The sequence below is a fragment of the Teleopsis dalmanni genome, chromosome 2 (assembly GCF_002237135.1).
Source record: "Teleopsis dalmanni isolate 2A chromosome 2, ASM223713v2, whole genome shotgun sequence".
NCBI classification, from domain to species: Eukaryota; Metazoa; Arthropoda; class Insecta; order Diptera; family Diopsidae; genus Teleopsis; species Teleopsis dalmanni.
Genome location: NC_051847.1, coordinates 163,339,823 through 163,363,974, shown reverse-complemented (window position 1 = coordinate 163,363,974; position 24,152 = coordinate 163,339,823). Strand labels below are relative to the sequence as shown.

At 27.8% G+C, this 24,152-nt stretch overlaps 4 protein-coding genes across 4 annotated transcripts in view; 2 read left to right on the top strand and 2 right to left on the bottom strand.

Annotated features, from left to right (window-relative positions):
• The first annotated feature begins 5,916 nt into the window (after window positions 1–5,916).
• LOC119680655 (putative hydroxypyruvate isomerase) lies at window positions 5,917–8,450 on the top strand. Its single transcript, XM_038093582.1, has 4 exons — window positions 5,917–6,134; window positions 6,188–6,296; window positions 7,798–7,973; window positions 8,031–8,450. The coding sequence occupies exons 1-4, from the start codon at window positions 5,939–5,941 to the stop codon at window positions 8,336–8,338; spliced, it is 789 nt and encodes a 262-aa protein (XP_037949510.1). The 5' UTR covers window positions 5,917–5,938; the 3' UTR covers window positions 8,339–8,450.
• A 1,069-nt stretch (window positions 8,451–9,519) lies between these two features.
• Window positions 9,520–11,288, bottom strand: LOC119676073 (gustatory and odorant receptor 22-like). Its single transcript, XM_038087300.1, has 7 exons — window positions 11,088–11,288; window positions 10,698–11,024; window positions 10,453–10,582; window positions 10,263–10,393; window positions 10,070–10,197; window positions 9,686–10,001; window positions 9,520–9,621 (listed from the first exon to the last, which is right to left on the bottom strand). The coding sequence occupies exons 1-7, from the start codon at window positions 11,247–11,249 to the stop codon at window positions 9,520–9,522; spliced, it is 1,296 nt and encodes a 431-aa protein (XP_037943228.1). The 5' UTR covers window positions 11,250–11,288.
• A 1,553-nt stretch (window positions 11,289–12,841) lies between these two features.
• LOC119683533 (gustatory and odorant receptor 22-like) lies at window positions 12,842–15,445 on the bottom strand. Its single transcript, XM_038097242.1, has 7 exons — window positions 15,324–15,445; window positions 14,508–14,834; window positions 14,322–14,451; window positions 14,132–14,262; window positions 13,637–13,764; window positions 13,232–13,559; window positions 12,842–12,958 (listed from the first exon to the last, which is right to left on the bottom strand). Exons 1-7 carry the CDS (start codon window positions 15,378–15,380, stop codon window positions 12,884–12,886), a joined length of 1,176 nt encoding a protein of 391 aa, XP_037953170.1. The 5' UTR covers window positions 15,381–15,445; the 3' UTR covers window positions 12,842–12,883.
• A 4,369-nt stretch (window positions 15,446–19,814) lies between these two features.
• Window positions 19,815–24,152, top strand: part of LOC119676072 — a 27,605-nt gene continuing 23,267 nt past the window's right edge. Inside the window, exons 1-5 of the mRNA XM_038087299.1 lie at window positions 19,815–19,868; window positions 21,328–21,422; window positions 21,488–21,680; window positions 22,719–22,835; window positions 22,934–23,044. Coding sequence (XP_037943227.1) covers window positions 19,815–19,868; window positions 21,328–21,422; window positions 21,488–21,680; window positions 22,719–22,835; window positions 22,934–23,044 — 570 coding nt within the window. The remainder of the gene's footprint in view (window positions 19,869–21,327; window positions 21,423–21,487; window positions 21,681–22,718; window positions 22,836–22,933; window positions 23,045–24,152) is intronic.

Here is a 24,152-nt window from a genome sequence, read left to right as displayed (position 1 = left end):
GGCAGCTGCTGCTTCCGAATTGGCTATCAATGGTAGGAGAGAAATTACCACATCAACCGAAGCATTGATTAGTTGCGCAGCTCATTCCAGTTCCAATGCATCTCTAAATACCCATAAACCACAAAATGATTCCCTACTAGAAACAACCTGCTAAGTATACGGTTTCATCAGACTTTCTGCTTGAGTCATATCCCATCTATCAACAAATAAAATTAACAATATTATATATAAGACACACTTTATGATATAAGAGCTAACCAATTTTAATAATACAAAAAAAAGTTTTTGTGAATTGTACAATTTCTTGTTCGACTTTCATAACATTCATTATTAAACAAAAAAGAAAAACAAAAACAAAAACAAAACAAAACAAAGTAAACAAAAACATAAACAAAACACACTAAATTAATATATAATTCAGCGATTAAATCAAGTTTGCATTTAAGTCAACTTTACTTTAGGTAACCATATGAACTCTGATATAGTTACTTTTTCGTATATATAGTTGCACATATTCTTTTTATATACTGTAAGTGTATTCTAATAACATTAGTTGTTATATACACCTGAAGATATATAAATGTATTCACATACGTACATCTATATACATATTTATATAAATATTTATATATATGCTAAATAATCAAATTTTATATATTGTAGTTTTCTATTAGATATCGTCGTATATATATAGTTTATAAATGTTTAAGTAATACAATAATTGCGTACATACAAACATAAATATTTGCTGTAACATCTCATTTAAATGTTTATTATATAAGTGTAAGTGATCTTTATTAAATTTGTCACGATTTAGAAAAATCTCAAAACTATATATTACATTCCTTTGAAGAATTGTGTTTCTTTTTTTCTTATTTTAATTAAGAAAGCAACATAAACAATCATTTATACGAATTAAGTATATTTGTATAGCTGTGGTTTATGCGTTAATACTAAGAATAATATCAGTGCATTTTTGTTTGAGAATAATGATAAAACTCCACATTTGAACAACGTAGATTATGTTTAAAGTGGGTTCAATGTTCTAAGACATTATTCTGCTACTCAAACACAACAAGGTTCAATACCTGATACTCTTAATCTTAAAATGTTAAATGGACTATTGAAACCATATGTGTTTTTAGAGACCACTGATGATGGATATTTAGCAATACTCAAAATAGTTGCATGGAGACCCAAATAATTCACTTCATTGGAACTTAATTTTCAAATTGAAACGTTTCTTTACCATTTGTTAAACTTTTTTTTAATGGAAACGCAATTTTGGGGGATTTTGACGAACAAAAAATATTACTTAACTTTGGTTGTGTTTTTTTTCTTAGACGATTACAGGTAAGGAAATGTACATTGAGTACTTTTACGTGTACTTCTGCATGAATCATGTTTTGTTCTTCGGTCAAAATAATAAAGAAAAAAATTGTTGATGAATCGATAATGAAATGAAATGTGATTAATAATTGATTGTTGAAATACAAAATTTTCCTCTTTCTCAACTCTTCTCTCTCTTTCTCGACTCTTCTTCTGAAGACCATTAAACACAATAAAGTGTCTTGTATATTTATCTGCAAATAAATTTCCGCAAAACACTTTTATTTAAAATAAATTTGTACATATATTAAAAAAATATTATTAAAGCACCTTTTAAAGAGATAATAACATTTCTATTTCTAGTTTTTAATATTTTCTAAAATTCTAGTACACAGCAATACGATAATTTCCTAATAGAAGATACCATTCACAAGACTTACTGGTTTCCGTTAAGACCACCTATCTGGCAAAGAAGATAAAACACATAACTCAGTTTTCTTCTTGAGTGTAGTGAACGGCACTTAGTCATCTCTAACGATGAGTAATATCTAACTCAGCTCATCTGTTCTTGGAATCAGCTCTAGTCGTCACGAATTTTGAATTCTGTTCTTGAAAATCATCTCTACTACTCATCATGTATCCCATCTGTTTTCATTCATTTAAAAGCACATGTTATGTGGATTAAGTCTATATATATTACTTTTTCTCAGTTTATTAAATTATTTTAGTAAACAAATAAATCATTACCGTAATAAAACTGTTTTAGTTTATGTAATCATTCTTACGCCCAGAGATATGCATTATCTACACATATTTAAGTATACCAAACCTACAGTGGCGTTGAGACACCATAGCAACCGAAAATATTATATATAATATAATACAATTTTTGAGTGGTGTCCAGGCAAGATAAGCATTTTTTTTTCGTTATTACGCTTCTGTGAAACTAGCTGGTAGAGGAACGAACAAAAGTTCTTTTACTGACAAATCTAAAAGTGCCAGCTGATTTGGGATAGTATAAAGACATTTCATATGCACTTTCAGTGGAAACAATACCACTTAAATTTAAAAAAACAAGAGAGTCGGCATTTTACATTTTTGCCATGGCATCAAGAGATTTGTTTTTTACAGATTTCAACCTATGGAAATAATTAAAGAGAGCCAAATAGTACTTGAGGAGAATGCACTACCGTTTGTGATGGTGGTTTAATGTGGAATTGATTTTAAAGATTCCAAACTAAACATTTTTCTGTGGAGAGCGGATCTTCTGAAAGTCAAACAAATTCTTCGACTAATTTGATGTTCAAAATTGATGAAGATCCCCGAATGACCCAGCTGGGATTGAATGCCATGGCTGTATTGCGAATATAAAGTAATAATCTTGGATACATAAGAAAATATCTGTATGATAAGGTTTCGACATTTAACTGGGCGTTTATGCCATGGCTGTACAGCGTATAATAAGCAATCATATGATTGCTTTTGAATATATGAAGAAATAACCGTGATATATTCCTCAAATTTTAACTGAAACTCATTAAAAGATTCATATATATTTTGCTTAATATGTATTTTCTTCACAAATTTAAAAATGAATAATCCAACAAAATTGTAACAAACGATGACAGTTGGTACCACAATGCCTATCCAGAAACAAAGCAAGAGTCAATGTTATGGAGTTCAAATGGAGTTAATCCCAGAAGGTTGCTCAATAAGTCCAGGCAACAGAAGGCAACAACAGAACGATGTCAATTTACTTTACCAAAAAATAAATGTAGCTCTCATTAGTCCTTAAACTGTACAGACATTTACTGCTTAATGCTATACAGAAACCCGTTCGCAAATTTGTTAGGAAACTAGAAAAAAACGAAACTGCGTCCATACTTTCTGGATTATGTTACCGCGCCAGCTGAAAAAAAGAACAATTTCATTTCGCTAGCAGGTATTGAAGAAATTTCTCCAACTCCATATTTCCTAAACCATATATTTACGTACAATTTCTGATTCTTTCTTAAAATAAAAAAAAAAATTGAAAGTATAAGTTTCGGTAAATGAAGAGATTATTCGTATAATTAATGTAATTACAGATCAAAAAGAATCCGATTGCGAGAACTGTTTTAGAAAGTGTATATAGAAAATAAGAAAAATGATTAACATTATGAAAATAATACCGGACTATTTAAATTCTATTTAATAGGTCTAAAACTTGAAACTTCTTCAAACCACTAAAAGGCGAACTATTGTCGACTAGGTTTATAAAAAGCTCATCATATTATATTATTAACCATACTCCATCACGAGCGTAGATTTGTTACATAGATTCTGAAACTATTTCTAGCTCATCATACTATCTTTTATTTTTGCAATATATATCTTACAAAAAGTATATATATAATTCTAATTAATGATGTAGTTTTATACATACCAACGATAGGTGATAATACTTCTAAGTGTTTTAGTTTAGTAGTTTAATACATTTCTATTTAAAAAATATTCACTGAGCTCCAGAGATATAAAGTATATATCGAAACCGGTTTTAGCATGACTTTATACCGTAGAATTTTGTTTTGTGAAATCTCCTAAAAACTTGGCCCAAGTGAACAATATATTTTTTTCATATTTGAATTCGCTGTGAAAAAATAAAATCAAAGTAATTTTTTTAATATGTATTAATTCCTTTTAAAGTAGTAAGATCTCTTTTTAAATCAGATTTAAATTATACGTAAAGGTATTTATCAAGAAGTCTCAAAAATTTGTCATATATAATCTATTTTATGAGCACTATTCACTTTCTTTAGCAATATGGCTTTAATAGACACTATAAATAAAAATTCTATTATTTGCTATTATTTTCTAAGGATCTTATTTTATTATCTTATTTTCTAGTCTTATAAGAATAACAACTACTGAATAGCTCTTTTTATTGTTTATAATCTTATAATATAGATTGCAATCAGTTTATCTTAAGAATAACTTAACATACTACCTAAGTGCTCTTAAATTAGTGTATATACCTAAGTGCTCTTAAATTAGAGTGACGGTATGGAGTTGGTTAGGGCATGTGGGCTACGGCTTTGTGCTTTCGTTATAAGCAGTTTCCTTGGGTTGCTTACATTGAATAACAACTACTTAAAAGACTCAAATTATGTTTGATTTCTAATTATAATAAAAAACATTTATAAATTTCGTTCTTCAATAGCAATTTCTATTAATTTGAAAATAATAATTCTCATTATGTTAGAATAATTTCAATTATATATGTCAAAAATATTTATTATTAATTGTGTTATTTTAATATGAGTTGGATTTTAATATGAATTGAATTGAATATTTTGATCACTTCTCCAACAATTATTGTGGAGTTCCATGTTATGTATTACAATAATAATAAAAGAAATAACCTGAAGGCGTCATTGTTTTCTATGTTGTAAAGTAGTCAGTTCCAATTTTAAGCGTAACTTTAATACAATTAAATCCGTCTTCAATTTTTAAATGTTGCATATTTGTAGAATTAACTATTGTGGTGAAAAGGTATTTGTACTTTCCAATTTTTTTTAATTTAAATGAAATACTAATTAAAATAACAAATATATTATCGATAATTAAATTAGTTTCGAGAAAAATGTTCGAATGAAATAAGAAAGAACATGAGTTAAAAAGATCAAATGATTATTGATATAATTGAACACATGAGCAATAGAAAAAAATCTGCTCGAGGCACGATCACCAGTATTTCAATACATAATACAAAATTACCGATGAAAACAGAGTACTGAAATAAAAATATTAAATATTTTAACATTTTAGAAGTATTAAATTTTGAATTTGTTTCTCGACCTGGGTTTTTAATAATGTTTTTTGTATATTTTATATCCGGCTACATGTCACCTTTTTTTTTTAACTAAAATTATATAATTGTTTAATAACAAAACCGAAAACATGACCAATGGATATAGATTTTAGTAATATTAATTAATGTTTATAAATTTTAAGTTAATCAGAATATTCCTAGTTAAATACTATAATATATAAAATTTATAAAATATATAAAAATTTGTAAATAATTTTAATTATATATATGTATGTATGCAGGTATGTATGTACTGATGAAAAAATGTTTGTTGTATATGATTTTTCATAATGTTTAGGTGTAAATTAATTATCAAAAAAATCAAGAAACAGATTATTAAAATATAAGAATTGTTGTAATTATCTTTGCAAATCCTCGAATCCATGGAATCGAAATATGGAATATAGAGAATATTAAAAAACGTGATGACTTGTAGCCGGATATAAACTATAAAAAAAATTTATTTTAGAAGTAGTATAACACATTTTTTTATTAATATGTTTTAATAGTATTATGTCCCGCGCAAAACACTAGGTTTTCCTCAATTTGGCAATTTTACTATTTTTAATTAAATTTTTTATAATTTGCAAGCGATGATAAAAATGCATATCTACAAATGCATTTATTTGTAATTTCGTTATTCACATATGTTTCACTTTGTGTAATTACACAATTATTGAAAACTTTCGGATCTGGCATCACCGCGATTCCGCTTCATCTGTTTTTGCTATCAAAACACAGAGTTTAGTTGCACTCAAAATGGTACTTAAATTTGCAGCAAATTTGAATTTTCTGTTTACGGAAGGCGCTCCAAGTCTTGCTGATAAAATTAAATTGGCACATCGTGCAGGATTCAAGGCGGTAGAAATACCCTTTCCAAATTCCGATCTAAACAAAGTCGTGGACATTAAAAATGAAACTGGAATTGAAGTGGCACTGGTTAATATTGCCCTTGGTAGGTCAAATAAAAGTTATTATTTTGTTATTTAATTTATCATTCAAGTTTAGGGTCTGGAGAATTAAATTTTGGATCAGCAAGCATTCCAGGTGCAGAAGAAACCTTCAAGAAGCATTTATCAGAAACTGTGGAATTTGCGAAGGCTGTTAATTGTAAAAAGTAAGTCGAAAAGTTAGGAATTTTTCATAAGATGATTTATTAGAAAAGTAAATAATTTAATTTTTTTACTATGCATAAGAGGATTATTATTATCACTTTAAGTAGTGCTTTAATGAAAATATCCATTTGTACTTAAATTAATGTGTGTTTGTATGCATTTATATGACTCTTATCTGTACTCATCTTTTTTTTAATTTGAATCAAGTACATTGGCTATTAGCTTAAATATTACATTTTTTTTTTTTAGACAACTTAAAGATAATCTAGATTGCAGTACTGTTGTTATTTTGTGATGTCGTTTTTGTTGTTACAGTAGCCTGCAAAGATCTGCGAATACAGTTTCATATAGAAGTGATGAACGGCACTTGGTCGCCGAAATTGACGAGTGGCTTCAGCACGTAGAACTGGTCACTCCTAGATCGAAATATAAAATTCTAATTACAAAGTGTTCTCCATTCCTTACAATGTTTCATATCATATTTTCTTATATTACATATAAACTAGTGACTTATGAATGTTTATCTTAGAAAACGACCTTTAGAAAGTATGTCAACCGTATTTGTTGTTGTTATTGTAACTAATGCTGACCTAAAAAGCAAGCAGATAAAAAAGATTGGTGCTATGAGCGATTAGGTCTGTGTTACGAAGTCATTTGCCTACCCCAACAACTAACGCAATGAAGCGGAGCATTAAATCACTAGGGCAAAAATTTGTTGTAGATTTGACTAAGAAAACAAATAAGTAACGTAATAAGGAGTAAAAATTTAGTTAGGATGTACATAATTGACAGGGGTTTATATGTGTCAGAAGTTTAGTATGTTGCTATGTCTGAATTCCAATTCGACCTATACGAAAAAGTACTATATAGTTCTATGCATGGGACGATATATAGTTCTTCCTCTACTATATATGGTTATACACATTTATATATACATAGTTGTATACATATATACAATTATATGTAGTTGTTTATATGGAACTATATATAGTTCGTCCTCGTATCTCTAAAGTATTAAGGTGCAGCCTAGTTGAAAACTTTGTCGTGGTCTTGAAAGAGAGTAAAAAGCTTCTGCCAATATTTGACCTGATTCTGGTTCTGATTGTACCAGATCTTACGTCTTGCATATTGTCGAACATGTGTCATCGACATACCATCTTTCACAAGAATTTGATGATCACTTTTCTGAAGTTAAGTAAATATTAACGTCAACTGAAATTGATTTTATATAAAATCGATTGCTACTTATGATTTGATTATCTGTCTCCCAGTTATAGTTCATTTTATTAACAAAAGCCATTAGATAAAAATTACATAGTAAAAGAACATTACATAGAAACATCTAAACACGTTTTTATTATTTTGCTGTGTCCATGTCCTTTACACTGTATTAAGAACATCTATATATATATATATATATATATATGTATTTTGTTAACTATTTATATTATTTATATATAATTATAATTTTAAAAATAACTAATATATAATTTAATTTAATAGAATTCATATAATGGCTGGACTTATGAATAAAGCAACAAGGGAAGACCATTTATGCACGTATAAAAATAATTTAAAATATGCAGCAAGTTATCTGGAAAAACAAAATCTTATTGGTGTCATTGAACCTATAAATAAATATGCCCTTCCTTCTTACTTCATGAATTGCTATGAAACTGGTATATTTTCTATCAATTTCTATCTATTAAATATTAATAGAATAATCTATTTTCCAGCTACATCTGTGCTGAATGAAATAAACAGTAAGCATTTGCGTTTAATGTTGGACATATTCCACTTGCAACATATACGTGGCAATGTAACGCATAGCTTCAAGGATTTCGAGGATCTTATAGGACATATACAAATCGCACAGGTGCCAAACCGAAATGAGCCAGATGTTTCTGGAGAACTTGACTATGGCTATGTGTTTTCTTTAATTACTGGTATTAACTATGAAGGTTGGATTGGTTGTGAGTACAAACCTGCAACCACAACCGTGGATGGACTAAAATGGTTGTCCAAATATAATTTGAAATTGTGAAAAAAAAATTGTAAAAAATTTGTTTAGTAAACGTGAAGAAAGGCACTTACTTTATAATTCATATATAACGTGATAATTTTTAAAAAAAATATTTATATGTGTAAAACACAACTGAGAATACAATTCGATTTTTATGTAAATAAAATTTTATAAACATATTTTGGAATTATTATATTTTATTTTTAAAAGTTTATTAGACAAAAAAGCAAATATAGCACATCAAATAAAATTGTTTATGAACTTTCACAGCAAATTAACAAAACTCTAAATTCGAACATACAAGTCAAGCACGGCTTTGGATCAGTTAGCTACTGAACACAGACTCTGAGCTTCAAATTTGGCAGAGCACAAGTTCAACTCTTGATATTATCAGTCTTAAAAATTTATTTACGAATAAATAAATATGAGAAATAATTCCAAGAACACTGTTGGGAGTATTTAGTAATTTTCGTAACAGCCGTGTGGTCAGACAAAAGTTCAATTACTCAAAAATTAATTAAAATATTTGTTGTTGCAATTCAGTACTATTTGATACCTCTCTATTATAAATTCATTTAATTTTTTTGCTGACCAATATTAAAAATAAAACGTGTTTTTAATTTAACGGCTATTACTGCGTTATCAACTTTTCTAAGTTTCTTGACTTACTCAAATAATAATTAAAATAATAATAAAAATCTAAACAACTAAAGTAGTAAAATTTTTGTTATTATATTTTATTGGTGTTTACTTTTTTTAATATTTAATTACAAAAATAATTTTATAAATTTCCTGAGGCTCTAATGACTGTGGCATTATACTTTCTAAATGAGTAATTATTTTTGCGTTCATTGATTATAGTTCTATACAGAAAATATAAAACTTCATATTGTAGTTGTATTATTTAAGATACGTCATATAACGGTTATAACTTATAAGTCAACGAGATCTGTAATTTATGTTGTTATTTTTGTTTTAACCCACTGGGATTGTATAGTCCCATTGAGAGGTGGTGAACGGTACTTGGTCGTCGAAATTTACGAGTGATTCCGGTTCGTAGACCCGACCAGTCTTTGAACCATCTGTAATTTAAAGGGTGAACTACTATTCTTCAGAATACAGAACTACTATTCTTTGAAGTACTATAACTTAAAACTTGTCTTATTTATCACTTCGACTGGACAATCTCTAAGACCCATATATTATGTAGTTCGTGTTAAAGCAGAACGATATGTTTGCTCAGCTATAATTGTTAATTTAAATTGTAATAAAACAATTAAATATATCGCAATTGTTGAAATTGTCTGGAATAAATATATAAAAAATTTATATATATACATTCATTAATGCATATTTTGATAATATTACAGCTGATATAAGTTCGCGATTAATTACGCTATAGCCTTGTAAGCTGACCACTGGCGGATTTAATTCTATTGCTAATATAAAATAATCGATTTCTTGTTGTGCATGAATGTCAATACGCAAAAGATCTACTTTAAGTAGAGTATTTTGTATGCCATGGGCGATTACCGATGTAGCGCTATTAGCACAATCACAAACAATGAATAGCAAACATGCACAATATATTGTCAGCACGATTAATCCCAAAACTTTGAAGGAAAAACCAGAATCAAATATTTCTGATAAAGATCCATATGCTCCAATTATTATATTGATAGACCTAATACATAAAAATTTAAATAATAATTAGTATGTTTATTAGAAACATATACACAAATTTATACACACATAAAGAGTAGATATGTGGAATAAGTACGGGCATAGGCGTTACCGAAGGTTTGAAAAATTTCACTTAAATTTAACCACAGGAGCCTGTACTGTGTTATTAAGGTGGATGTACATTCAACTTTAATATCCTTGAAATTAAGACAAATAGTTCATATAAAAATAATAAAAATCAATGGTATTTAATAGAGCATACTCTTTTAAAACAAGCCGATAAACTGTGAGATGCTCTCTTAATAGCCCTCGAGTTGATGTAAAATAGAGCTGCATTCATATTGATCATTGTGATTATATGAAAATAAGCTATTGTATGCCAAAGCAAGAAACCTTAAAACAAATTAATATAAATACTATTATTTTTCTACCTAGTTACTGAGTTTATTTACCATCAAGTAATCGACTGAGACTATAAAGGAACATGACAGCTAGTAATACGCAACCAATGAAGAGCACAATGATAAGAAAATTAAGTTTTGGGAAGGTGAGCGTTGTGCCAGTCACGCGATAATAACGAACCTTTAAAGTAAAAGATGGAATCGGTGTATATACTACATTCACAGTATAATAATATTAAAATATTAAATATATTATATATTGATTTAAACACTCTTTAATATATAAATGGTACTACCTGAAAAGAACCCCACATAGTTTTGTAGTGTGCAACTTGATTAGCGACACCCCAGCCGACATATGGTATCCAAAAATGCGGCACGAGGAATATAACAAAAATCACACCATAAATGTACTCATCAAATTCTTCAGTAGTTTGTATGAATTTAACACGTTCATAGCCAACTCGTAGTACCAAAGATGAGGTAAATATATAGAGAAAAAATGCATAAATCATCTCGTAGGACTTCCAGCTAAAAGTCACAATACCAGGTGCTGAGCGTACTACTGGCATAACTCCCAGAATAACGAACAGCTTAAGTAGCAATTGATGATCGCGATAGAACTACCCGTAAAATATATTTGGATTAATGGATACTATCAGTTCATATTACATTAGTAGTTGTACTTGATCATAAATGTCTGCAGTTGTTCCATTGCTCGACTTCAACTGATTACGTGTATCCCTGTTCCGATTTCGTTCCAATAATTCCGGATTTTTGAAGTTATGAAAAGTAGTCTTTTTGTTTTTATGTGACTTTAAAATGTAATTCATGTCCTCTTGCAGCATTGTGGATTGAAGAGCCTCTTCGAATTCTGACTCCGCGATGGATATCATTTTACCGAAAACAATTTGAGCTCCTTATACCTTCAATCATAAATACTTACTGATATGTTTTCATGAATGAATTTAGATTAAATTTTTGTAATTGTTTAACCATTAAATTGTGATTAACTCTAATAGGCGTTTCCATAACTGAATATTTTATAGTTTATAAATATTCGTGTGTAGGCCATCTTTTTATCTATTGTAAAGTGTTTGTCAAAGTAATTAATTGTCTACCAAAGAAGTTACACTCACTTTTATAATTTAATTTCAAACAGTCGTTTTTATACCACAAAGATGTCAGTTAAGAAAATTTAATATTAAATAATTAAATTATCTATGAAATAAAATAAAAAATGAGTTTAATCTATAAACCTACATTATTTCATTTAAAATGCCAACTTTAATATTCGAAATCTCATTAAGGAATACCACTTAGTGATATTAAAACCTTTACATTTTTTAATACTTTTTGACTGATCAGACATAAAGAGACACAACTCCCTTCAAACCACCTTTAAGGAATAAATTGAGAGTATGATTCTAGGTCTTGAACCGCAAAAATAAATGACTAAAATACCATTTCAGTAATTTTGGATGGAAATGGGAGATCAATAGAGGTAATATTTCGCAAACAAACTTTATATAAGTTAGAAAACAAAGAAATCTGTGCTATAATGGAGAGAATTGCCTCTGGGTGAAGAAGTTGAAGATAAGCAAGGTTGTGGACAAAATTGATTTTAAATTTTGGGTCAAAATGAGTACGATTATACAGAGACGGCAGAGGAGCACTGACTTGGACCTCATTAAAATGAGATTTAATAGGCTAAAAATTAAGAAGACTAGTATTTCATAGCTGGAAGCAAATTAAGCGATACGATGTCCACCTAAATCATGTCAGGAGCGACACAACGAATTTCTTAGCCAGGAAAAATAAAAAATCATCTATATGAGCTACTTTAGAAGTGATTTATTTATATAGAATGGAGTTTGGATGGCACTTAGCATCAGCTCAGTGCTTAACTTGACACAATCAACACGAAAAGTTGAAGAACTTTCCTTTCACATGCCTGAATCAATTCCATATAGTGGGATATAATTCTAAACCAGATTAGGTAAACATAAAAAAAAGGTAGATCCATTGCTTTTATTTCTTAAGTATTATATATTCCAAGTAATCTTTAAGTTGTTTGCACATACGGGACTATTGTAACTCGTTCGAATACCAGCGGCTACAGAACTATATTGAAATAAATGGTGAACATTAAATACAGATAATATTTAATCTTGAATAAAGAAAAGTAGAGTTTCATGTGTTCGTCTCTTACAAATGTGCTCCCATTAAATTATTCTTACATACATATATAATAATAATATCAAAAAAGCCTGTTTTTAAGGGCAGTATACATAGAACAAATAATCACTTTGTCTCTAATAATATTTATATAAATAAAAACATGTTTGTATTTAATAGATTCAGATATCTTTAATTAATCCATAACAAATCTATAAATAAAATATGAATATAGGTTTTCGTTATAAAGGCATGAATAGATTACTGTTGGACACTGTTGGATTGATCGGTGATATGTTTGTTTTTAGGCTTTTCCTTTATCCAAACTAAATTTGAATTGAATTAGTATCAGAAGATAAATAGTGATTGTTCCAATGCTCTAAAATAGTATGAAAGTGAAAAGTTTTAGTTCCTATTAAAAATTAAAATAAATTTATAAAAAAAGTCATTAATGAATTAAAATTATATGTACTCTAAACTTCTATAATACGTTCTAATTCCACAAACATTTTCCCGAAAAAGTTAATATCTCTTTTAATTGGTTAATTTTAGCAAGCAACATTAAACCAGTCATACTTTCTCGTATTTTTTCTATTTCTCTTACTTGATTTTTATATTATCTAGATCTATATATATATAAATATATACATACCGATGTCAGAAGTTCCCGATTTACATTGACATAACCCTTTAAGCTTACGATAGCTGGATTCATTTCAATAGCAATAATAAAATGATCAATTTCATTTTTAGTCTCTCTATCGCAATGTTCTAAATCTATAGACAATAAAGTTTTCTGAACACCCCTAGCAACGCCAAGGGTAGCATTATGAGAGCAATCACAAAATATAAACAATAGCATAGAACAGTAGACTCCATCAACAATCAAACCCAACTCTTTGTATGATATCCGGAATCCTTCTTTGTGATCCATGATTTCAGCAAATGCACCATAAACTGCTATTACAATATTTACGAACCTTAAGACAGAAGAATTAATAGGAAATTTAAAATGATATAAAAGTTTTTATTCGTGTATATCTTTATAATAACTTACATAAAAATACAGTAAGTCGAATAGGTTCTTGCATAGGCGTTTCCGAGAGACTGAAGTAATTCGCTTAAATTGAGCCATAGAAAACGATAGTTCGAGATAACTGTGGCTGAGCATTCCTTCGACATATCCTAAAAATGTTTTAAAACAAAAACCAATAATAGATGAAATAAAATTAAAAGAATAATAAAAATAAAAGAAAATAAGTGTAGTTAAACTGATAACTTGAGAGCAATATTTAGTCATTACAATGAAATCGGACATTTTACCGTCAGGAGAGGTTGACTAACGATTAGTGTCTCTTCGAAATAGTTTTCGTTATATACCAATATATTGTATTTTATTCAGCTTTATTAAAATTTTTAGAAAGTCATAATCATATATCTTTTTTTATTATATCTTTATATATCTAATTATAATTATAATTATATATCTTTTTGTGGCATATATCTGTATGTATAACCCAGCTATTCAAAACAGATAAACTAACATAATTACCTTACGAAAACAAGTAGCTAACGAATATGAGGCAGCTTTAATTGCTTTTGAGTTAATATACCAGAGAGCGCAGTTCATATTTATCATTGTTATAATATGATAATATGCCAATGTGTGCCATAATGGATAACCTGCAAATATTTTTGAATATGTGAATAAAAAAATGTTTGTTAAATAATTTTTTAATTACCTTCCAACAAAAATGACAATAAGAACAGAAAAATTATAGCACAGAGTAAACATCCTATAGATATGAAAACAATCATTGTTTTGAGATGTGGAAACTGCAATGAAGTTCCTGTGACTTTATAAAATCTAAGCTGAATTAATAAGTAATATTATTAAACCATTTTTAAGTAACTATTTTATTTTATACTTGAAAAGTTCCCCATGATGATTTGTATATAGCAACTTCATTAGCAACGCCCCAGCCAACAAAAGGAATCCAAAAATGTGGTACCAAATATATTACAAATATCACGGCATATATGTATTCATCAAATTGCTTGGTGGTATGCAAAATATGGATTCGTTCGCGACCTATAATAACTACAACAAAGGTCATCAAACACCAGAAAAAAATGGCATAAATGGTAGCCATCGATTTCCAAGAAAACGTTATACGTCCAGGTTGAGACCGTAGTATTGGCATAACGGCAAGAACTCGAAACAGGACTAGTAGTAATTTATGATCTCTGTAAAACTGTTAAGAATATTATGAATAAGTTAATAATTCATATATAATAATTATAGTTAATATATCTATGTTTATGGATGTCTAAATATACTAGTATATACTTATATAATTATATATAATATTACATTTGGTTTATTTGTATTAACAATTATTGACGACAACTGCATTAAGTAAGTATTAATTAAAATCCTTCCACAAATCTTTATATAGGATTGTAAAAAATAACACATTTTTTTGTTAATCTAAGGAGTGCTTGCAATTTCTGAGACCTGTACCAACTTCACAAAATGTGGATCGCATAACGTTGTAAGCACACCTCTAATAGTTCTACAATGTCTTGGTGATAGGGGGATTTAGCAAAAATAAATGTACATGAAAATATATACTAAATACTATATATTCAATATAATCTTAATGCTTTTCATTTTATATTAATTAATTAATTTTAATCAATTTTAATGTATTCTAAGTACTTGAATATAAAATCAGACTCACTTGGTCATGTTCCTCAACTCTGTCACCGTTTCCAGAATCCAACTTCGATCTCAACATGCGCTGAATTTCTCTCTCTTGAGCATTCAAATCCAATGTTTTTAATTTATTGTCGCTCAGTAAACCCAGTTTTGAAAAAGAATTCAACTCCGATTTGAGAAGAGTTCCATCAATTTTTTCGTCCGGTTGCGAGTTAAAATTGTAAATCGAAAACATTTTTACAAGAACTAAAATTTTCCTTGTGTTGAAAGAGTATTTATAATTTTTTTTAAACAAACTTTAGTTTTGGATAATATTAAAAACTTTTCAACTGTGAAACTTTTTATTTGCATTAACTTTTAATATTTAATCACAAATTACATGGATAGACTTGCAAAGGTTAGGAAATATTCAAACATACCCATTTATATTGTTATGGAAGGATTATTCTAACAATTTCATGAAGAACATGTTTAAGTATAAAATTAGAACTAGAATATATTTTGAGTACAAACTTCTTACGATAGTCTAATGTCTAAAATATTTTTATCAGATTATATAATTTTATAAGTCAATTCTAACTGATGGTGATTTCAGTTGAATATTAAGTTTATGATTTTAATTCATACAATTTTATATAATATCAAAATTTTATGTTGAAGCTATTTTAGTCAGTGCACTTGAGCACTTTTACTCTTTCTTCACTCGAGGTATTTTTAAAACTCCTCTGTACGCCTTGACTGGATTATTGTTGATCACTTCATCAGACTAAGCAATAATTGACCTCTGATCTGCATACATCCCCGAGGAGCCTGTAAACATTCTGAGATTTGATAACGCGGTGTTGGTAAGTCTGTCAAAATTTTAATATCTATTTGTGCCTAATATATTTGGTTTATATTTAAAACTTTTTTCTTGTTGTTTTGTGATCGTTTTCTGCCTGGATATCCATAGCTATAACCTCTATTTTATATTCAACCCATCAAATACTTGGCTAATGCCATTAAAGGGATATTTTCTGCTAGTTGTTTAGCACCAATTCTTAGATCACCTCACGCAATGACCATATCTCTGAAAGTTTTATCTTAGTGTCTTAGAACAAACTACTTACGTTAGCTTAAATCCATGGCGTGGATTTTTTAGTAGTAGAGAAAAATGATATATTGAAAAGTTTGGTACTTTAGATTAGGTTCTCATATCAGAGAAAACTAAACAGCCACTATAGTTCAGTTTAGTTACATATTTTTGGAAAAACCAATACAAAAGAAAAAACAATATATTCATGTTGTAAACAAGAATTTCTTCTATTAAATTATAAAATAAAAAAATAATTTATTTTCTTCTAACTATTATTATTATTATTTTTTGTATACTATATTTGAAAAGGCTAGATATATTATTATTAAGGTTTATATTAGTTTTATGTGGATTTATAGTACATCTTATTAATTTCCTTATATAGTTAAAATAAAATTATATTAAAATACCTTCAGATAGAGCATTCAACAATTAAGGAATAAATTTTGTGTTGGATTTTCAACTGTTTGACCTAGGCTAGTTGCCATAGTTTTGAAAAAAATAAGTCGTTGGCCACAGACTTCTTGGCAAAAGTTTTCAAGTTTTTGTAAATATTTGTTTTTAAAAGTTTTAACAATTAATTAAATAATATTAAAGTTCATGTTTAAGAAAAAAAATTATATTTTTTTTACATAACATTAATTTATGGAATCATATCTTACCAGTATATTTTATTTTATTTCCTGTACCACTATACTAGAAAACAATACAATTTATTATAAATTATATATTACATATTTATAAATATTAAATATTTATATAAATATCACTAATTAGTTACAATGTAATTAGTAGTTCTTAAATAGATTTTGCAAAAATATATTGTAAGAAATTATTTATTCTTGAGAATAACTATTGTGATATAGACAAACATTAATATAATTTATATCAACAAGTTATGAACTTAAAGTCCTCTCTTTTTAATTTCCTTGGATAATGTCTTACTAAGACTAGTTAGGTTATTAGAGATAACAAGTCTTAGTAAGACACTATCCAAGGAAATTAAAGGACTTTAAGTTCATAAATTCCATTACAAATAATCTTTATTACGCCTAGATCAGAACACACACGGGAGTTACTTTCCCTCTCTAACTTTTTGTTGATATAAATTATATTAATGTTTGTCTGTATCACAATAGTTATTCTCTAGAATAAATAATTTCTATATATAATATATATTATTTTCCTAATTTGCCTAATTTTCCTTAATGCCTAATTTCTCAATTTTCTCTTTGATCATATCGACCCTTAGGACTTTGAGAATATACGTATTAATATTTCTTATAAACCAGAGAACTCTGCAAATACTATTGGATTGTACAAATACTATCTAGTACTCCATAGTTGCATCGCATATGTCCAGCACGGTTTTATCATTGTAATAAACAGAAACATTTTATTAGATAAATACTAGATTGATAGTTACATCTTTAGTTCAAAATATTTTAACATAAGTAAGTATTATGCATTAAATCTAAAAAAATCGATTAGAGTTACTTAAAATTATATTGAAAAATAAAAAATACGGCAATGACTTGACAGTCGTGTGTCAGATTTTCATTGATTTTGCCTTCTAGCTTAAAACTGTTCACAATTCAAAATAGTTTTAAGGTATAAGACAAATTTTATTATCTGGACTAAGTTCTGATTTAGGACCAACAGTTCAATTGGGATCAAAAGTTTTCAGTGTTGCTTATATTAGTTTATTATCTATATGATTTTTTCATGTCTAATTCCAGTCCAGTGTTACTCTCAGATAGTTAACAGAATCTTTGTAGAAATAGTTTGTTCAATAATAAAAAAAGAGTAAACTCTAATTTTCCATTTAGTTCCTCCATTTTCCTCCATTTATTTTGATTGCTGCTTTAGCCTATTTGTGACAGTTAGGGATTTGAGTGAATGCTGAGTATTGATGTGTCATATCACCGAATGTTTTGATAGTTTGTTTTGGTGATACCAGTTAATTTAACCAATTGTAATCCATTAAAGGGACTTGTGGTTATACAATCATGGAAAACATATCGACTTATCTCTTTATATTATATATATTTTGAATACGTGCATTTAGCTCAGTTTTCTATTATTAAATTTTTTTTTTGTTTTTAACGCTTAAGTGATTTTAAAACCTACAAATATCAAAATATATTATATAACGTATTTTCGCATTTATTGTAAAACAATTTGCATAGCTGGAATGCAATCTACTTTTGATTGCCAAGTGCAGGCCTCTTTGCGAAATACTATATGTTATGTATCGAACAAATTTTTAATTTATTTTTCGGTTTCGTAACTGCAAATCAATTTAATTAGAAATAATTTTTGCAACAAGAATTCAATTCATGAATTTTTTAACACAAAGTATCTGTGTATCTATGTATGTGTGTATCTGTGAGTATCCATTGTTGCGAATGTAGTCACGTGTAGACAACATAGAAAACCTCAATTGACATAAATTTTAATCATTTGATTCAATTTAGCAAATCACAGTCGCAAACGTTACCCAAGACGGCTTGGATTGCGTGCTAAGCCTTAGAATTTGTCTAGAAAATCATAAGAAAAATCGGATTCGGCAAAGTGCATTGGCGATTCAGTTCCTCCGCATAGCAACTGACTCGGTGCCCAACTATTAAATTTATAACATATCAAATAAATATTTACTTAAGTTATTAGTTTTTTTCACTTAAGTGTTGTTATCTTTATTCGATTTACAAGTGTTTTTTTTTTATATGTGAAAACTATTGATTGCTGTGAATTCTCGTACGTACGACGCTTAAGTTTTGTATATATACAATATTACTATATATATTACTTGACATTTGTGGTTCTTAGCCAAAGCTATGACTACTAATTATATACAAAATATTATTATGAGATTGTAATATGAGTTTGTTTATTATTTTATATTCCATTGCAACATACGGTTTTCAATTTTATGCCATATATGTACTATATATTATCTGGTTTACCCCCCACTCAACTTTCAGTTCGCAATTCTCCGTAGAATTGTTTAGATACTAAAAGTGTTTTATTTATAGATATAAAGTTATTGTTTATGCATATTTAATAATTATTTCAATGTATATTATTAATACAAACTATTTGGATTGCTTAATGATAGTATTTTGTATTATCTGATGTATTGTTTTCATACGCGTGTTTCCACTGCCTTTAATTACATGATAATGTAAATGAAGTAAGATAGTACATCTAACATTTTATAAGTGCAAATATGAAATTTAAATAAATAAATAAAAAATATGTATATATATGAATTAAAATAAAAGATCAGTCTGTTATATAATATTTATTTACAGTACATCAGTGTTCGATTTTGTATCACTTTAGTACTAAAACTTTAGTAATCATTATTAGTTTATTAAAAACATTAATATGGGTTGGATATTCATTCAATATATCCATTCAATTCAATATATTATAATGCGTTCGACTGCTAAGTCTTCATCTCTCATGGTTTTTAGGGAAGATTTAAATGTAAACTAATATATTTTTTATAATTAAGCCAATTAGTGAATTTATTAATATAATTTTTGGGACTTTCCATACAGTTTATTGAAGCGTAAAGGGTAACTAATGAAGATGAAAGCTAACAGGAAAGACCAAAAAATGGTTCTATATTTCCTTACGACCTATTTATATCATTCCAAATTTACCGTGTGGTATTTTGGAGGTTAGTATTTTGTTAGTTAGTACCAACACCCGGCTATACCCGGCTGCCTACCGGGTATAAGTGAATAAAATTAATATTTTAGATAATTTTCTCACTATTACGACCTTAACAATAAATTGAAATTAAATTTAAGTTGTGTCCGGTGTAAGTTATATATTCCACATTTATGGTATTACTGATGCTGTAGAAACCACTAAAGAGCAAGTGTTCAACATTCAATATTCTAATGGAGTTCTACCAAATAACAATGTAAATAATGTAGAATATTAAATTCTTAACATACAGTAAATTACCATATTAACTAAATTTATGAAAATTAAATAAATACAAGTATATTATGTGATATTATTAAATTAAAAATTTTTTTCACAGGTTCTCCGGAAGGTATATATTTATTATTGATTGGATCAGAAACAACAGTTCTGGCCTCTAAATATAATTTAAACACGAAAGTATCATTTTGTAAGCTAAAATTCAATTATATTTTAAATATAATAATAATATTTTAAGATTAATATTATTTCAAAAATTATATATTACAGATATCAAATGATGGCGAATATAAAATTAAACTTGCCGTTCAGGTTGAGGTTGTCTCCAATATATTTTAAAGCTATGATTTTTCGCATGTACCTAGACTAGTAGTAATTAAAAATTTCTGTAAAACTTTAAATAGTAATACCTATTATATTATAACACCTATTTTTTATGCGGAATATTGTAAAGCTAATTTTTAAATAGATAAAAAAGCAATATTATTGAAGAGCTAATAAATAGGTTTTAGAAACCTATATTAACTTTATTAGATTAATTTTTTTTTTTTTTGATTTTAGAAAATATAATTCCGGTAATGTTTTTGAATGTTGTATCATTCCACAATTAAATAGCATTTTATGTTTTGGTTTGTTCCAATGTTTGGCCCCGGCTAGTTACCATAGTTCCGAAGGAAATAAGCCGGTGCATACAGTCCACTTAGTCAAAGTTATGAAGTGTATGTCAATATTTGTTTTTAAAAATTGTAAAAATTAAATAAATTATTATTAGGTTCAGGTTTAAAAATTAAAAAAAAAATTAAAAATGAAATTAAAGTTTGTTTACATATTATGTATATTAGTTTTTATATTTCACAAAACTGAAACCATTGAAGTAAGTCAGTGACATCTGTACGAATTGTATATACTTATTAATAAAGTACATTTATTAAAAAATTTGAAATATGTTTAAATAATATCAAATTATAAATTTTTTTTTTTAACTTTACAGGAAGTTCCTTCGTTTAGAATTATAGCTCCACAAAATATTTGCAAACAAGATTCTAATGCTACAGCTCTGAAGCTACCCGACGGCATAACTGTTAGGTTAGTATTTTTATTTAATTTGTGATTGGTGAAATAAATTAATAAAATATTTATTTTATATATAGTTTTCAACCAAAGGATGGCTTTAAGCTTTCATACAAGTTTCGAATATTTTTTAAAACGATAGGTCCAGAGATTTTTACACAACGTGAAACATTGATTGTATGGAAAGCAGTGAGAGCCCTTGAACAGCGGCTCAACACCAAAGATCGATTGACGATTTCTAAGGATAACATGGTTTTCATAAGTAAAGCTGAAGTAAGTAAGGTGTAAAATGTTGTTACCTAGTTCATACCTTTGTATAGATTTTTTTTTAATATTAATTTTTTGATCTATAAATCTTATTTTTGAACTCCAATTTTAAAATTGTATTACTATAAATGCACATTGTTAAACGAACTAAATGATGTTGTAATCTATTAGCAATAGATAATGTTATTTATCCCAACTAAAATATATATATAAAACCAAATGATCAACAATATTAGAAAAATAATAACTATTTTTGTACAAAGTTATTGTAATATCAAGAAAATCGGTTTTTTCCCGAATAAATCTAACTTCATATCAGTCTGGAACCAGTATTTCTTTAGATAAATCATGATATATCAATAAATATAAATTATAAGCAATAACCTATCCTATTTGATTGCTTTCACACCTTACTCTGTCAACAGATAAAATATACTGATATACTTACATTATATATTTATAGTATAATAGTAACAATTATATATATGTATGTGTATGTGGTAGTAAAACGGTGAAAAATCGGTAACTGAGATACATGGAAAGTTATATATATATGTGTAGTTCTATTCCTTCCAATTATAGTAAACACACAATTTGCTCAATATCATCATCTTTACAATAAATGTAAAATGGCACAACGCAAGGCTCTGAGAAGACTTTTCAAGATACCATTGTACATTAGGACTAATGACATCCTCAGGGATCTCAAGATTGATCTGATTAAAAAATATACAAAGGATAGAGCCCTGAAATTGTTTGCGAAAACTGACAGACTTACCAACACCGTGTTATCAAATCTCAGAATGGTTACAGGCTCCTCGGGAAGGTATGAAGATCTGAGGTCAATTATTGCTTTGTCTGATGAATTGATAAACAATAATCCAGTCAAGACGTAAAGAGAGGTTTTGAAAATACCTCGAATTGAGAAGGAGTAAAAGTGCTTAAGTGCACTGGCTCAAATAGCTTCAACATAATTATTTAAATTTATATTATAATGATATAATTTTGAATATGAAGTAACTTTAATCTTTATTTTACTTTAAGGTTGTAGCCGGTGTAAGTTATATATTCCATGTTTATGGTATTACCGATGCTGGAGAAACTACTAAAGAGCAAGTGTTCACCATTCAATATTCTAATGGAGTTTTTCAAAATGAAAATGTAAATAAGAAAAAATTATAACTTATTTTAACTAAATTAAATAAATAATTCCAATATATTATGTCAATAATAATATTAAATTAAAATTTGTTTCACAGGTTCCAGAAGGTATAAATTTGTTATTGATTGGATCAGAAACAACAGTTGCGGCCTCCAAATATAGTTTACATGCGAAAGTATCATTTTGTAAGCCAAAGTTCAATTATTTTGTAAGTATAATGACTTTCAATATATCTATATTAAATAATATATAACTATCTATATATACCACATATACCAAATTTGTAAGTTATTGATTTTTTTGTTTTACAAAAAAAATATTTGGTTTCTTCAATACAGTGTATTAGAGATAATTATCACACAAACACGATTTACTTATAAAAATAGCTTATTTGAATTATATTGAAAATAGACTCTCTAACTATTTGGATGAATCATATGAAGCATTTCTTAACTTTAAAAATAAAGCCTTCTCCATAGATTTTATAGTGAATGATTTTAACTTTTTTCATATTGAGTTATCTGTGGCAACTTATTTGTTCGACTTATAACACAAAAAAAACCTAACCTAAGAGATTGAGTAATCGCTTCCTGCATTTATATATAATTACAACGAGAGAGCTTCCAATGCTGAATATAAATAGCATCCGACTTATCGCAGGATTTCTCACAGACTTTGTTACGAAGAAGAGAAAACAGCAGAAGACATTTTGTGTCACTGTGATAGCCTTGCCAGACTCAGACTTTAATACTTATCAACTGCCTATCCCCTTATAACTGAATTAGGCTACATCTCTCCAAAGGACATAATGGCGTTTTTAACTGCTACTCGTCTATACTACTAGGGTTTGTCACAATTTTACTCAAACGATGCCATAACAATAATTCTCAAACGATGCCGTAACGTAGTGACAAGTTTTCAACCCTTTTAAATTTAATCTAATCTAATCTAATTTATATATAATTACAATATGTATAACTTCAAGAGTATTACAAGGTTTATTATTCCATCATAATATTCATATTACAAAACAGTATGTCCATAAATGTGCCATAGAGCTGAACCTAAAGTAATTTTGCCGATTGCCGACTATTATTTCAGGTATCTATGTTTAACTACTTCTCGTAACACATCAGATATCTGAATATTACTCGGTCTTATAAAGTTAAAAAAAACTAACTTTTATTACCGGAATTACTGCATACTTTCCAAGACTTATAATTTTTACCAGAACTATACAGAACTATAGAACAATAGTCTCATAAATTATCTTATAATAAATTTTATATTAAAAATATATTATAATATAACAAAAT

Excerpts from the sequence above, each read along its gene's own strand:
- LOC119680655 (XM_038093582.1), top strand. The coding sequence starts at position 5,939 with ATGGTACTTAAATTTGCAGCAAATTTGAATTTTCTGTTTACGGAAGGC. Across the intron at positions 6,135-6,187 it reads ACTGGTTAATATTGCCCTTG|GGTCTGGAGAATTAAATTTT; the intron begins GTAGGTCAAATA and ends ATTCAAGTTTAG. Across the intron at positions 7,974-8,030 it reads CATGAATTGCTATGAAACTG|CTACATCTGTGCTGAATGAA; the intron begins GTATATTTTCTA and ends TCTATTTTCCAG.
- LOC119676073 (XM_038087300.1), bottom strand. The coding sequence starts at position 11,249 with ATGCTGCAAGAGGACATGAATTACATTTTAAAGTCACATAAAAACAAA. Across the intron at positions 10,583-10,697 it reads CTATGTGGGGTTCTTTTCAG|GTTCGTTATTATCGCGTGAC; the intron begins GTAGTACCATTT and ends TTTACTTTAAAG. Across the intron at positions 10,394-10,452 it reads TCTCAGTCGATTACTTGATG|GTTTCTTGCTTTGGCATACA; the intron begins GTAAATAAACTC and ends ATTTGTTTTAAG.
- LOC119683533 (XM_038097242.1), bottom strand. The coding sequence starts at position 15,380 with ATGTTGAGATCGAAGTTGGATTCTGGAAACGGTGACAGAGTTGAGGAA. Across the intron at positions 14,452-14,507 it reads CATCATGGGGAACTTTTCAA|CTTAGATTTTATAAAGTCAC; the intron begins GTATAAAATAAA and ends TTATTAATTCAG. Across the intron at positions 13,560-13,636 it reads TCGACTTACTGTATTTTTAT|GTTCGTAAATATTGTAATAG; the intron begins GTAAGTTATTAT and ends TTCTGTCTTAAG.